A 13782-nucleotide genomic window follows, 5' to 3' on the forward strand; every position below is an offset into this window, starting at 1 on the left:
GCCTGTCCCTGTGCCCAACCCTGGGGACACAGGTGATGAAAACATGGTGTCCACACACCATGATGAGTGGCTGCACCATGCCTGGCTGGGCTGGAGTGGAAAGTACCGGCCCAGACGTGTCCCTGGACATTGCAGGGCCTCTGTCACACCTGTGGTTTTTCGCAGGCATGAGCCCAGCCTCTGTGACACTGGCCAGCACCCTGCAGGTCAGGGGCGAAGCTCTGTCTGAGGAGGAAACCTGGTCCCTCCTGCTGCTGGCTGCGGAGCAGATCGTGGAAGACCTTCGCAATGGTGAGGGGTGTGTGGGGGGCAGTTCTGTCTTGGGGAGTTGTCTGTGAAGCTTCCCAAACAAACACGTTTCTGGCTGCCGCTTCTTGCTCTGTGATCAGTGCCAGGTATTAGAATGAGTAGGCAAAGGGCACCCACCCACGGAGCTGCGTGGGAGGGCCCGCCTGTCTCTCGGACCCTTGCCGCGTGGCGGGGTTGAAAGAAAGGCCTTGCTTCGGCCTGGTATTGCAGCGTTTCCAGGCATGGAAACCGGGCAGCGGTTAGTGGGAGACCAGATGCAGCTCCTTGGGCCTCCACCAACACCTGTGCCATGTCTGGGCACAGCCGGAGACAGGAGGCAGGGCGGGCACCCAGGCCACCCGCATTCTGTCCAGCAGATGTGGCACCAGCTGTGCCCCATCAGAAGGCAGACCCAGGCTGTGCTCTGAGCAGGGGAGGTTGGTATTAATATAAAGAATTCTTACCTGGGATGTAACAGAGTATCTAAGATATAAGGAAACTCTACAGGATCCCCTAGGGCTGAGGGCAGGTGCAGAATTGGAAGGGAAGCCCCTTGGGTGTGTTCAGAACGGCAGGAGGGGCTGTGCGTGCAGCGCCCAGGCCATAGGCCCCAGTGACCAGGTGGGGAGCACACGGAGGGAGTGGGGTCGGGGTAACACTTTGGGGTTTAGGTGGGCTCAGGGGAGCTGGGAGCTGGTGTGGGCAGAGGGCTGGAGCCACGTGTAGACTCGGGAGGGAGATCACATGGCCAGGCCAGGCCTTGCAGTGGCAGAGAGACCTCCGGTCCTGGACGAGTTTGGTGCAGAACGCAACAACCAGGTGGCCTCATGCCTGCGCCACGGGCCCCCCAGAAAGCGCAGGAGAACGTCTCTCCGGCGCCCTCTCCTGGGAAAGCTGCGCCTCACTCTGTCCGGGAGGGACGCCTAAGGCCCCAGAGAGCCGAGGATGACCCTGGAGCTGCTGGGGCACCTGCCGGACACAGCTCCGTGGCTGGCCCTCCGCACGGTGGCGCCATCTCTACACCCCGTCCCTGGCTTGGTTTCAGATTCCTCCGACTACGTGGTCTGCCCCTGGTCAGCCCTGCTTTCTGCAGCTGGGAGTCTTTCTTTCCAAGGCCACGTTTCTCACATAGAGGCTGCTCCTTTCAAGGCCCCCGAACTACTGCAGGGACAGAGTGATGATGAGCAGTTGGATGTGTCTCAGGTAAGGTGCACAGCATCTCTGCGGCTCCTGTGTCCTGTCCCTTGGGAAAGGCCTGTCCGGGGGGTGGCATCCCCAGCTCCCAGCTCAGCCCCATGGAGCCTGGTTCCCAACACCAAGGTGAAGTGGGCTGAAAGAATTTCACTCCCAGGCTTCCTTGCCAGCTGCTTGGCATTGCTTGCCCTTGGATGAGGGCAAGTCCACTTCTCTGAGCCCCAATTTCTACATCTGTGAAGTGGGTAAATGTGACTTAATTGATCAGGCTATTATCAATATGCAAAAAGAAGTGTCAAAAAGCTGTGGGTAAATGGCCTGGCATATTGGTACCATTGACAGCATGGAGCAAAACCTTAAAAATGACCCCAAAAGTCCTCAACTTGGAATTTATCCTAAGGCATGAGTAAAGATTTAGTTACAACAATGCTGATTGTTGTATTGTTGACATTAGTGGCAAATTGGAAACAAGGTAAATGGTCAGTGAGAGTGGACTTTAGACAAGGTAGTATTAAAATGAGGTTGTAGGAACTTGCTCAATGACTTGAAAAGAAATTCAGTATATGCACACACAGTGTGATCTGAGTTTGTATAGAGAAAATGAAAGAGAAAGAGAGAGGAAGTTCTAAAAATACATACACCAGTGTCTGCAGTGATTATTTCTGCATGACAACATCAGTGGAGGTTTTTGGTTTTTCCTACAGTGGACGTGTTTTATTTCTGAATAGCAAAAAGTTTCAGCATAAACATTATTTCCAATTTTCAAATGAAGGAGTTCAAAGGAGAGAATGATGCAAGGCAGGCCCGCGGCTCTGGCAGGGCACGGTGGGTGTCTAATCAAGGCACTCTGTTCCTTCTTCCTGTCCTTTCCGGGAAAGCACACATCTGGCAATGCCACTCCTCTCACCAGGCTTCCTGGAACTGGGGCTGCTTTTCCTTTGGGCTCTGAGAAGCAGAGAATGGGGCCTCAGCGTTTCCAGGTTTGGTTCATCTGGGTCCACATGTCTCCACAGATGGTGACAGTGAAAGCATGAGAGTCCTGGTGGCAGTGGTTCTGGCTCCAGCAATCAACCCCCACCCCCTTGGCAGCCAGCCCCAGCCAGTCCCATGCACCGTCTCCTGCACTGCTAGGGTCCTGGGGGTGAATCACTGGACTCCCGGGTCAGACACAGACTTAGGTGCCTCCTGGATCTGTTTGGGTCTCTTGGCTCCACCTACAGCCAGTTGTCTCCCACCCCTGGACTCAGCTGAGATGCCACTTCTTGAGCCCTGGGATCTGGCTTTCTGTGCGACTGCTAAAGAGGCATGCTACTGCAACCTGAAAATGCAGGGGAGTTGTTTCCTATGAGGTGAAACTTAACCAGTGGTAACTGAGAGTCGGGAGGGAACTAAGAGAATAAATTTTCCCTCTTCTCTCTTTGGATGAGGAGGCTCTGAGATGTGCAAGCCTTGAAAACCTTCCAGAGTAGTCCTGAGTGCTAGGAAGCCCTGTCTGCTGCATTTCCTGCTGTGCTCTGTGGCTTGTTGCAAGATGGTGGCAAGCATGCTGACCCTGCATGCATGTCACATCTGCCCCTGCCTCTCTTCCCCTTTTCTCCCTATTCTCGTAGCCCTGGGCTTGCAGCTCCTTAAGGAAGGGCCAGTAGGTAATCCTTGCCTCAGGCTCTGCTTTCTTTCTTTTTTTTTTTTTTTGAGACAGAGTCTCACTTTGTTGCCTGGGCTAGAGTGAGTGCCGTGGCGTCAGCCTAGCTCACAGCAACCTCAAACTCCTGGGCTTAAGCGATCCTGCTGCCTCAGCCTCCTGAGTAGCTGGGACTACAGGCATGAGCCACCATGCCCGGCTAATTTTTTTCTATATATATTTTTAGTTGTCCATATAATTTATTTCTATTTTTAGTAGAGACGGGTCTTGCTCAGGCTGGTCTCGAACTCCTGACCTCGAGTGATCCACCCGCCTCGGCCTCCCAGAGTGCTAGGATTACAAGCGTGAGCCACCGCGCCCGGCCATCAGGCTCTGCTTTCTAAAGAACTTGAGCTAAGCCAGATCTTGAGGGCTCTCAGCACTCCCCAGTTAGAAACAAGCATCACCCTTTTGATGCCAGGTTGGCCTCACTGAGTACTCCCAGTGTACTTCACTGAGTACCTTGTGAAGGTCTAGTCACTCTTCTGTTCAGAGCAGCCTTGAGCTACAAAAAAATATGCTCCTCCCTCCTGCCCACCATCCTCTAGGCAGAGGCACAAGGGCACCAAGAGTTCCAAGGCTAACAGGCCGAGCTAAGAGCTGGGTAAGTGTCTTGCTGAGAGTCTGGCCCAGGAAGACGAGGGTGAGTGTGAGCTGGAAGAGGGCTAGTGTGGGAGGGACTGAGCTCTTAACGGACCAAATAGCCATTTCTGTTGGTGGCTTAGCCTTCTAGGCCTGTGAAGCATGGCATGTGCAGTGGGCCTTAAGGGGCCAGAGCCACCAGCCACAGCCCTGTTTCAGGCCAGGAGGCAGGGTCACCTGGTCAGCGACCTCTTACCGCATCTCAACGCTCAGTGCTGTTCACTGCTGTTCCCTTCCACGCACCACAGGCTCCTCTCCTCATCCAACCTGGCGTGGGTCTGTGGGGGTTGGGCTGGCAAGTAGGAGAGTGGTCCCAGGACACAGGCTGTGCTCAGAGTCCTTCCCCAGCCATGGGCCTCGTTCTGAGGTTGGGAGGACGCACCCTGACCCCTCTCCTCGAGCCAGCATCCTGCTCTAACCAGTGCGCTGAGATATCTCCCCTACTGCTTGGCATCTTGGTCCCAGGTGCAGGTCAGGGGGAAGGTGTGAGCAGGTTTCTAACTGCAGGTCTCCTGTGCTGCCATTACCCCGTCCCATGTTCATGGCGGACATCACCAGCCAATCAGGGTGCTCTTTCCTACCATGCCGGGAGTAGCCTTCAAAACCCTTCTCACCACTCCTTGGTAGGCAGCGTCTGCCAATGGGCTGGGTTTAGGACTTGGGATGAAGCCTGTTGTCACTGTGGCCCAGGCTTCCTTAGGACACGTTTCGCCAGAGCGCTTGGAACCCAGATGAGTTTTCAGGTGTGGAGGGGCCCTGGCAGTGCTCAGCCTGCTGCGCCTACATCTGCTCTCCGGGTCCTTGCCCTGGACACGGGGCCGCGGTGTGTGAGCTTTCCTGCATGGTGTCTAGTCGCAGTCATCCGAGGGGTGGGGCTGGTTTAGGGGCACAATTTCAGACAAAGATGAAAGTTAATTAATTGGCAAAGGTGAAACTGAACACACGTCTTGATCTCGAGATGTGAAAACCGAACCACTCGCATTAAGCCGGGTGCGTTGCTCGCCATGTTCCATTACTCTAATGTCTCCTTCCAAAGTCCCCAAAATCGCTTCCTGAGGACAGATGTCTTAGGGGAACGTGCCCTGTCAGTTATGACAGAAGCCCCACAGTAACAGCGAACTGCCATTTATGGGGACTAGTATGATCCAGAGGCAACAGAGCCCAGGGGCTCGGGGCAGGGCGCTGGTGCTGGGGTTCCTGGCTCGTCTTTGCATCGGTTTTCTCCTCTGCAGAATGGGGACGATGAAAATACCTGCGGCATAGGAATGCTGTGGGGACTAGGTTAGTTCATGTAAGTAAAAGGCTTGAACAAGGCAAGGTATATTGCAAGTGCTCTAGGTCTGGTAAGAACAGTTAACAATAATAATAATAATGATAATAACCATCTCCAGGTACTTTTTACTTGATCCTTCTGAGAACTGGGGCAGGATACTCATTTTAAAGTGAGGAAACTGAGGCTCAGAGAAGTCAGACAATGCTCTTCCCATTATACCATGTTGCTTCCTGACACAATAAGAGGCTTTTTAATTAGGCTGAACTGTAATGTGTTATGTAGAAATGCCTTTGGCTATAAGAAACAGAGAGCCTAAAATATAGAAGCCAGAGCCACAGGTGTACTTATTAGTTACTTCCACAGAAGTCTAGGGATTGACCACCAGCTGGGTAATGTCATCAAAGATCCAGGGTAGATGTTTCCACTCTACCCTCCTCAGCTGCTGGCTTTTTGTCTTTATGTTTGTTGCCTCATGGTCACAGAAGGGCTGCTATGACTCCATGTATCAATCACATCAGTGTTCAAGGCAGGAACAAGGGAGAAGGGTGAGACCAGTCACATGTGTTCTTTTTGTCAGTAAAGCAAAAGCTTTCTCAGAAGCCTAACAGATTTCTCTTACATATTTCACCAAAACTAGGTGTCATGTTTTCTGCTAGAAAGCAAATTTCTGGCTTTCTAGCCTCTAGAGTAGGAGGCAGCAAAAGTTAAAGGAGTTGCAGATGGTGTTGGGCTAGCCAGACAACAATGTCTGCACACGTGGAAATTGACTTGTGTTTTGCTTGTAGGACCGTGGAATAAGAGAGATGATAGAAACCTAATCATGTGCTTTTCTCTTGGGCAGATGCACGTCTATTCTTTAGGAATGACCCTCTACTGGGCAGCAGGGTTTCATGTTCCGCCAAACCAGGTCTGTAAACAACATACTCCAAGTCTTGCCAGGCTATGTTTTGGGGTTTATTTAGTGGTTTTCTCCTGAGCAGAGGCCACATCTATTGAGCATCTGTTGCGAATGCTCCCCTCCTGGGTCCTAGGCTGGTATTGCCAACTGATTACAGCACTCCTTACTGCTAGTGCAGAAGCAACCTCAGAATCCTACTCAACACAACATTACAGCGCTCATAGCTCACTGTTACTTTTAACTCCCGGGCTCAAGGAATCCTCCTGCTTCAGCCTCCTGTGTAGCTGGGGCTACATGCATGTGCCACTATGCCCAGATAATTAAAAAAAATTTTTTTATAGAGATGGGGTCTTGCTATATTGCCCAGGCTGGTCTTGAACTTCTGGCTTCAAGTGATCCTCCCACCTTGGCTTTCCAAAGCACTGGGATTACAGGCATGAGCCACAAAGCCTGGCTAAAACTTTTAAACTTTGTTTATCATAGCATTTTACAAATTTTTGACTACAGAATATGTGTGCGTGTGTCTGTGTAAATTTTCTTCTGACACTATAAGAATTCCTTAGAAACTGGTGCCACAAGAGCACATCCTGGAGAACCCTGCCCAGCTGACCTGGCCGGCCTGCTTCCTGCCTTCCCTCCTGCTCACACCTGCCCTCTCCTATCCAACATCCTGGTGCCTCCTGGGTGCTCTTTCTAAAACAGAGAACTGCTCACGACCCTTCTCACATGAATCTTTGGCAGCTCCTCACGACTCACGGGATTACATTCCGGCTTCTGAGCAAGACACACCTGGAGCCCAGAACTGGGTCTGTGCTTCATGGGCGTGTGGCCTGTGCAATGGCACAGGGTCCAGTGCTTTAATGCCCTGCTGCCACTGTCTTGGGACCCTGAATAATTCTGAGCAAGGGCCCCTGCATTGTCGTTTTGCCCCGGGCCTCTGTCCTGCCCACAGCCCCCTTCCTTTCAGACACAGGCCAGCTCCATGCACCTCCACGCCTTTGCACACACCGCTCCCTGCTCCGCAGCTCTCTCCCCACCTTCCTGCCGGTGACTACAGGGTGCTCTTTGAGTTAGTCCAAGCTCCATCCCCAGCTCCCCCTCCCCACTCAGGGTGGGCAAGGCCCCTTTCCCTGTGTTATTGCCACGTCCTGTGTATCCTGTACGGTCTTTGTCCCTTTAAGTGACCGTCTGTCTTATCAGACTGTGATCTTCCTGAGGGCAGGGACTGTATCTGGAGTGGCTGTGCTGTCCCAGGAATGTAAGAGGCCCCCGTTTGCTGCGGATGCAGGACTCCGTAGCCTGGCCACCTGCGGAGGGAGGTAGCATTCAAAGCTGATGCTCCTTGGCAAGAAAAGGTGGCGCAGCCTTTACCAGGGCAGTGACTCTGTGTGGGTTGAGGGTGAGAAAAGGTGTGATTGTGAGTCTGGATTTGAGGCCTGGCCCACATAATCACAGTCATTTAAATGCATGAGGGAAGTGCTTATAAGATGCCTCTTTTTTCTTTTGCTTGACATGTACATGTGACAGAAAGTTCAGCCAACAGTGACTGGGCACTTGTGCTGACTGTGGGGGTTCCAAAGTGAAGAGGCCAGTCTGTGTGTTCCTGGAGCTCACCTTCCAGGGCAGAGGCCCAGGGAGACCCACCTAAATAGTAGGAGACAATGCCAGGCTGCCCGGGGGAGTGTGAATGAGAGGCTGACCTCTGGTTTGCTCCGGCGTGCTTGGCACAGGTGCAAATCCACCGATTTTCCATCGTATTCCAGGCACAGGTTTGGGCTGAAGGATTAGAAAGCGGCAAATGACACACCACCAATGCAGAGATCATTGCCCTGCATTTTGTGGCCTCAGTGATGAATCTGTGTCCGTCCTTAAATGCTCCAGAAGCAGCAGTCATCTGTTCTGGGGGTAACGGGAGCATCTGTTTCCCTGGGTCTCCGCGACCCCCGACCCGGCGCGGGACAGGGCGGCGGCAGCTCCGGCCGCTCACGCTCCTCTCCCGCCCTGTCCGCTCCAGCCCCTGCAGCTGCGCGAGCCCCTGCTCTCCCTGCTGCTGACCATGTGCGAAGACCGGCCTTGCAGGCGGCGGCCGCTGCACTCGGTTCTGGAAGCTTGTCGGGTCCGCGAGAAAGAAGTGGCTGTGTACCCGGCCCCTGCCAGCCTCCACGTCCGACGGCTCGTTGGCCTGGTGCTGGGCACCATCTCCGAGGTCAGTGCGGGACTGCACAGTCCGGCCAGGTAGCCGCTGGCCACATGCGGCTATCGAAATTCAAATTAGCTAAATTATGATTAATTAGAATGAAATAAAAGATTCAATTCTTCAGTCACACCTGCCACATTTCAAACGCTCCATTGCCACATGTAGCTGGTGACGACCCTACTGGACAGGGCAGAGCTAGAACATTCTTGTCATTGCAGTTCCACTGGGCGTGTTGGTGAAGACCTCCGGGCAAGCCCCGATGCCTAACATGGCTTTGCAAGTGCCTCTTTGTACAAAACAGTCATGTTCATAACCCGTGATTCAGTTCTATCAAAATTCAACTCTAGGCCTTGCACAGAAGCCTTCCCTGACCTTGTTCACGGTCCCTGGCTGCCCCTGCGTGCCCCCCCATCTTGTACCCGTGGAGGGTCTCCTTGTGCTTGTCACACTGTGCTGCTTGCAGCCCTGTGCACTCCTGCCCAGTGCCCAGCAAAGGCCTAGCACATGGGAGCCTCTTCTCTTAGGGCGGGTTCCCTCCGAGCTAACGCAGAGACACGGATTCCTGTGCCAGTTATTCACTGAGAATGTGCTCCTGGGGAGGGCAGTGATAGAGGGAGGCTAGGCGGGGGACAAGCTGAGCACGGAGGGTCTCAGCTGGAGACAGCCTCAGCTGACCCCACGGGAGCTCCAGTGCAGGAAGGGCACCTCAGAGTCAGTCCCTCTCAAGACCAGGGCAGGGCTGGGACAGGGTGGGGCAGGGGAGGTGCCCATGACACAAAATGTAAGAGGCTTGTGTTTGAGAGGAACCAGAGGGAGGAGAGGCTAGAGACCAGCCAGGTGGCTGCACTTGTCCAGGGGCAACTGACACCAGGATTGATGAGGGGGCATGTGGATGGGGATGAGGGGACAGCTGGGCAGATGCTGCCAACAGTCAGAGAATCCCACCCTGGTCTTCTTGGACCCCTTCTCTCTTGGCATGTGAACATGTAGCTCCTGTTAGCTGAGGCAGAGGATTTGGTGGGGGAAACAGAGTATATTTATTCAAAAGATACTAGAGTCTGCCACCCACTGGTGTGTCACTGTCCCTGGGTAAACACTGTGTTGGCCTGTGGCCTTTCGGGCAGGAACCCACACAGTAGACTTGAATCACTCATTCGGCATTCTCGGGGCGCTGTGCTGGGAGAGCACACCGTGCTGGGAGATGGACGAGGGGTGGACTCAACGGAGTGTGGTGCAACAGAGCGACATGAGAGTGACGTGGGGAGGGCAGAGGTGGAGAGTATTAAAAGTAGAGAGGACACAACTCTGGGTCTTGTGGACACAGAGGAGCTTGCGGGGAGACTCAAGCCAGTGGAGGGGATGCAGGAGCAAAGACACAGGTGTGCGTGAGTACACAGTTATGGGAGAGGGAGGGTGCACGTGGGAGGCGGGTACAGAGCACGTTCTGGGTGCTAGAGAACGCGTCCTTAAGCTCTCACCGTGTAAGGCAGACAGTTCCACACTGACAGCCAGTTTGCATGCCCTCCCGACCTTGGGGTGCGGATGTGTGATGCCCTTGGCCCTCAGGTGGAGAGAAGAGTCGTGGAAGAAAGCTCCTCCATGCAGCAGAACAGAAGCTACCTGCTCAGGAAGCGGCTGCATCAGGCCAGCAGTGCCAGCCCAGCGGCGCGGGCGCTGGAGTGTATGCACCCTTGCAGAGGTGGGCGTGTGCTGCGGGCACCTGTTCTGTTGTCCCCGGCCTGCGTGGGCCGCGCGTCCTGCTGGGAGGGCAGAGGCAGCCCACGGCAGCACCACTCTCCCAGGAAGCCCCTGGAGAGAAGGGCTGAGCTTAGGGCCTGTCTGAGCTCCCAGGGAAGTCTCACTCGGCGATACAGTTTAACAGAGTTATTCATATCTAATGTCAATTTTTTAAAAATTAAGTTTTAACTGTCCAAGTCGGTAAACACAAATGAAAACAAACAACAGAAAAAGAAAAATCTTCCTTTAATTAGTTTTGTGTTATTGTTCTAGACGTGTTAAAAGAGTAGCTTTTAATTTTCAAATCGTTTAATGTTCTTTACTTTTCAACTAAATTGGAACTTTTTAAAAAATTAATTTTATTTTTGTTGTTCCTAAAACAAGGGGCTCTTTGCCATCAGGCTTTATCTTCCCCTGTAGCCCTGCCCCCAACCCTCTGTAACTTCCACTTCCATTTTCTGCATGAGGAAGCAGACTCAGAGAGGTTAGGTAATTTTGCCAAGGTCACACAGCTAGTAAGTCACGATGCCACCTGCACTTTGGGCTGCCTGATTCAGGAAAGTCGTGCTCTTGGCCGCCACCCATGCCCTCCACCATGCCGTTTGGTTAGTTTCAGAAAGAAGCACAGAGACGCAGAGCTCCCTGGAGCCCCATTCGAGCACCTCAGCATGCAGTCACTGCAGCCACTTTGTTAACCGGTAAGCAGCAAGGTGTCCAGGGTGCTGTGATGTTGGTGTGGGGGCTGCCGCATCCTGCTTCTTGACTGATTATTGATGAGACGCCTCCAGAAAATGCCAACCCGACTGCATTAGCAGATGAAGAAGCGACGTTTAAGCAGATAGGAAACCAAGAGGGGATGGACCTGGTGGCAACGGTGCTACTGGGGCACCTGTCTCCTCTGGGAACCACGTGCCGGCTTAGTGGTAGAACAACGGGCCTCGGTGTCATTGGGATTATCTATTGCCACACGATGCTGCATGACAAAGAACCACAAAATGCAGTGGCTAAAAGCAACAATTATTTATGTAGCTTGTGCCTCTGGGGGTTGGCAATTTAGGCTGTGCTCGGCTGGGAGGTCCTCTGACTCTGCCAGGAGCCTTTGTGACTCTGCAATTGTCTGCGGGGCGGCTTCACTCCTGGGTTTCCCGCTGCCTGTCGTCTGGGAGCCTTGGCTCTCCTCCACCTGCGGGCCAGCCTGGGGCTGTTCTCACGACAGTGGCAGAGCAGAGACAGACAGACAGACAGAAGTGCATAGAGCCTTCAGAACTGGCCCTCCACCATTTCCACCTCATTCTGTTGGCTAACTGAAGCCTCACGGCCAGCCCACATTCAAGGGGTAGGGCAGTGGACTCCATCTCTGATAGGAGGAGGATGCAAAGTCTCATTGCAAAGGACACAGGCCAGGGAGAAGAACTGTGGTTGTTTTTCCAATCGTCTAACATATCTTAAAATTGGATCAAAACCTACATGGACCCACATCTTCCTGGACTGGGAACCTTGGGTATTTTGAAGTTTGGGGAATTTATTTATTTGCATATTGGTTTGTTGAGGGCTATGACAGTATGCGGTTTCTCCATGGTTCACACAACGGCTTTGGCCAGAGTTAATATCAAATCTGCAGCTGGGGCCTTGACTGGATATTGTATAGTTGGCCTTGCAATGGTTTTTCCTGCCATTTAAAACTCTATTTTCCCCCAAAACCAGTTTTTCCTCCAATCTGATAAACAATGTATGTTTGTTGTCAAAACATTTTGAATAATGTATAAAATTCTAAGGAACACCCTGTGATCCCATGACCTGCTCCAGACCTGGGGTCACGGCACCCCGAGCAGAGAGGCAGAGTCATGGGATGGGGAAGACGAGGCCGGTGGCTGTGCATCTCCAACCCCACGTCACCCCATGGCTGTGCAGCTGACTTCTCTGGCCTCAGCTTCCCCCCTGGAAAAGTGGGTGTGATAACTCCCCATAGATGGGGCAAAGGTGACATGAAGCGATGAGTGCACCCTGCCCAGCTGAGCGTCTGCAGTGGTGGCCTTTCACTGGGTGGAAACGCTTGCCACTGTGAAGTGCGTCACTCACCCTTTCTCCATCCCTGGCAGTGCTCTCCCAGGGGCAGTTTCCCAGGACAATCGGGAGGTCCAGCGGCTCAGCTCCAGATCCACGGTCTCGGGGGCAGAAAGCTCACGGCCTGCAACTCCTTCTCAAATGGGTTTCCTGCAAAGAAAGGGCAAGGTAAGCAAAAGAGGGGTGAAGGACATGGCTCAGAGAGGTGCTAACAGCAGCTGAAAACGGGCAGGGCCTTCTGGGTTGGACTAACATAAATACGATAGTTGCAATTTAGGGCACAGGTATTGAGTAGCCCCACTGGGGCAGGCTCTGTGGTCCATGCTGGGTAGGATAGAGGGTTGAGGATCTAGGCCCCACCTCTCAGCAAGTTGGCAGCCGTGGGCGTGCAGGGCAGTAGCAGAGCGTGGCCCGTGTGAGAGAGCTGACAAGGCGGCTGGACTTGGAAGGGGCCTTCTCAACAGATGAAATGCAGGGCGCAGATCCGGACAGCAGGGAGGGCTTCCTTAGGGAACGAGTCTCCCTTCTGGTTGGTGTGAGCTAAAATAAAATCTTAAGCCCCCCTGCGGACTGAATGGACACCGTTAGCCCAGGGAACCCCAGAAATACCCTAAAGCTGAGTTGCTGGCTGTGAGAAGGGAGGTCATACACACCTCATCACGCCCCCTCCCTTCTTGGAGATGTCCTTTGTGACCCATTAACAGGCCTACGGCCATGCAAGACAAAGCTTAAACCCCACCTGCAGGCCATCAATTTACTCAACAGAGCTCTCGAGTTTAGGTGAATGTCGGGTGGTTTGTCTCTGATTAACAGACATCCTTATTCCAAGCCTTTAGGCAAAGCTTCATTTCTTTAACCAATTGCAAATCAAAGAATCTTTAAACCCACCTATAACTGTACCCCTTCCCCCCCATGTCCCACTTTTTCAGGCCAAATCCACGTGTGCCCTCCATGTATTGACTTAGAGTCTTACGTGTAATTCCTGTCTCCATCTATGTGTAAACCAAGCTGTGACCCAGCTACTGGGGCACGTTTTCTCAGGACCTCTTGAGGCCACGTGCTCCAGGTCAGCCACACACATTTGGCTCAGAATAGACCTTTTTAAATTATTTCACAGAGTTTGGGTCTTCTTCCATGAACATTGGTAGTGAGGATAACAGGGCCGGGGCTGTGTGGGGTGCTGAGGCCAGAGAGCGGCCAGGCCAGCTTGGTCCTGCCTCGAAGGCCGGGCTGGCTGGAGGGTGGGTGCTGGGGGCTCCTGCAGCTGCCTGTGCCTCCCGGACCTCGGCTCCTCGCAGCAGGCTGGGCCCTGCTGAGGGTCAGCTTGCGGAGTCTGCGCGGGGGGGTAGCTCAGGGACTGCCCCAGGATGCACCCTCAGGCCAGAGGGCCCGGCCAGAAACAGCCCTGGCTCCCCCACCCCATATTGACCTCTCGGTGTTTGGAATAAAGCACCGCTTCCTCAAGATCGCGATTAGCCGAGAAACGGTTTTAATGACCACGCAAGTGCACAGTGACGGGGAGGGGATCAGCGTCCCGGGAGCTGGGACAGGCCCCCGGGCAGGGGAGGCTGCCCACCCCGGGCCTCTGTCTCGGCATCTGGGACCCTTTGGGATGTTCCCAGCTGCCCTCAGAAGGCATTTATCTGTCTGGGCTAGTGAGCTAAGTCACCTCAACTAATGAGACACTGAGATGAGCCTCAAGTAGCCTCAGGACATCCCTCCTCCTCTGTGGCTCGAGTTCCCACACTCCCTGCCCAGCCCTGTCCCCCAAGGCCACGCTCTGGCCTGCATGAGCTGGGGTGGAGTGG

At 53.6% G+C, this 13782-nt stretch overlaps 1 protein-coding gene across 1 annotated transcript in view; it reads left to right on the plus strand.

Moving 5' to 3' along the window:
* FRMPD2 (FERM and PDZ domain containing 2) overlaps positions 1-13782 on the plus strand; it is a 100748-nt gene that overhangs the window by 20004 nt on the left and 66962 nt on the right. Inside the window, exons 3-9 of the mRNA XM_045568234.1 lie at positions 166-291; positions 1334-1491; positions 5920-5985; positions 7991-8182; positions 9740-9872; positions 10521-10608; positions 12010-12142. Of these exons, the coding sequence (XP_045424190.1) occupies positions 166-291; positions 1334-1491; positions 5920-5985; positions 7991-8182; positions 9740-9872; positions 10521-10608; positions 12010-12142 (896 nt within the window). The remainder of the gene's footprint in view (positions 1-165; positions 292-1333; positions 1492-5919; positions 5986-7990; positions 8183-9739; positions 9873-10520; positions 10609-12009; positions 12143-13782) is intronic.

This window comes from Lemur catta, chromosome 14 (assembly GCF_020740605.2).
Source record: "Lemur catta isolate mLemCat1 chromosome 14, mLemCat1.pri, whole genome shotgun sequence".
Taxonomy (NCBI): Eukaryota; Metazoa; Chordata; class Mammalia; order Primates; family Lemuridae; genus Lemur; species Lemur catta.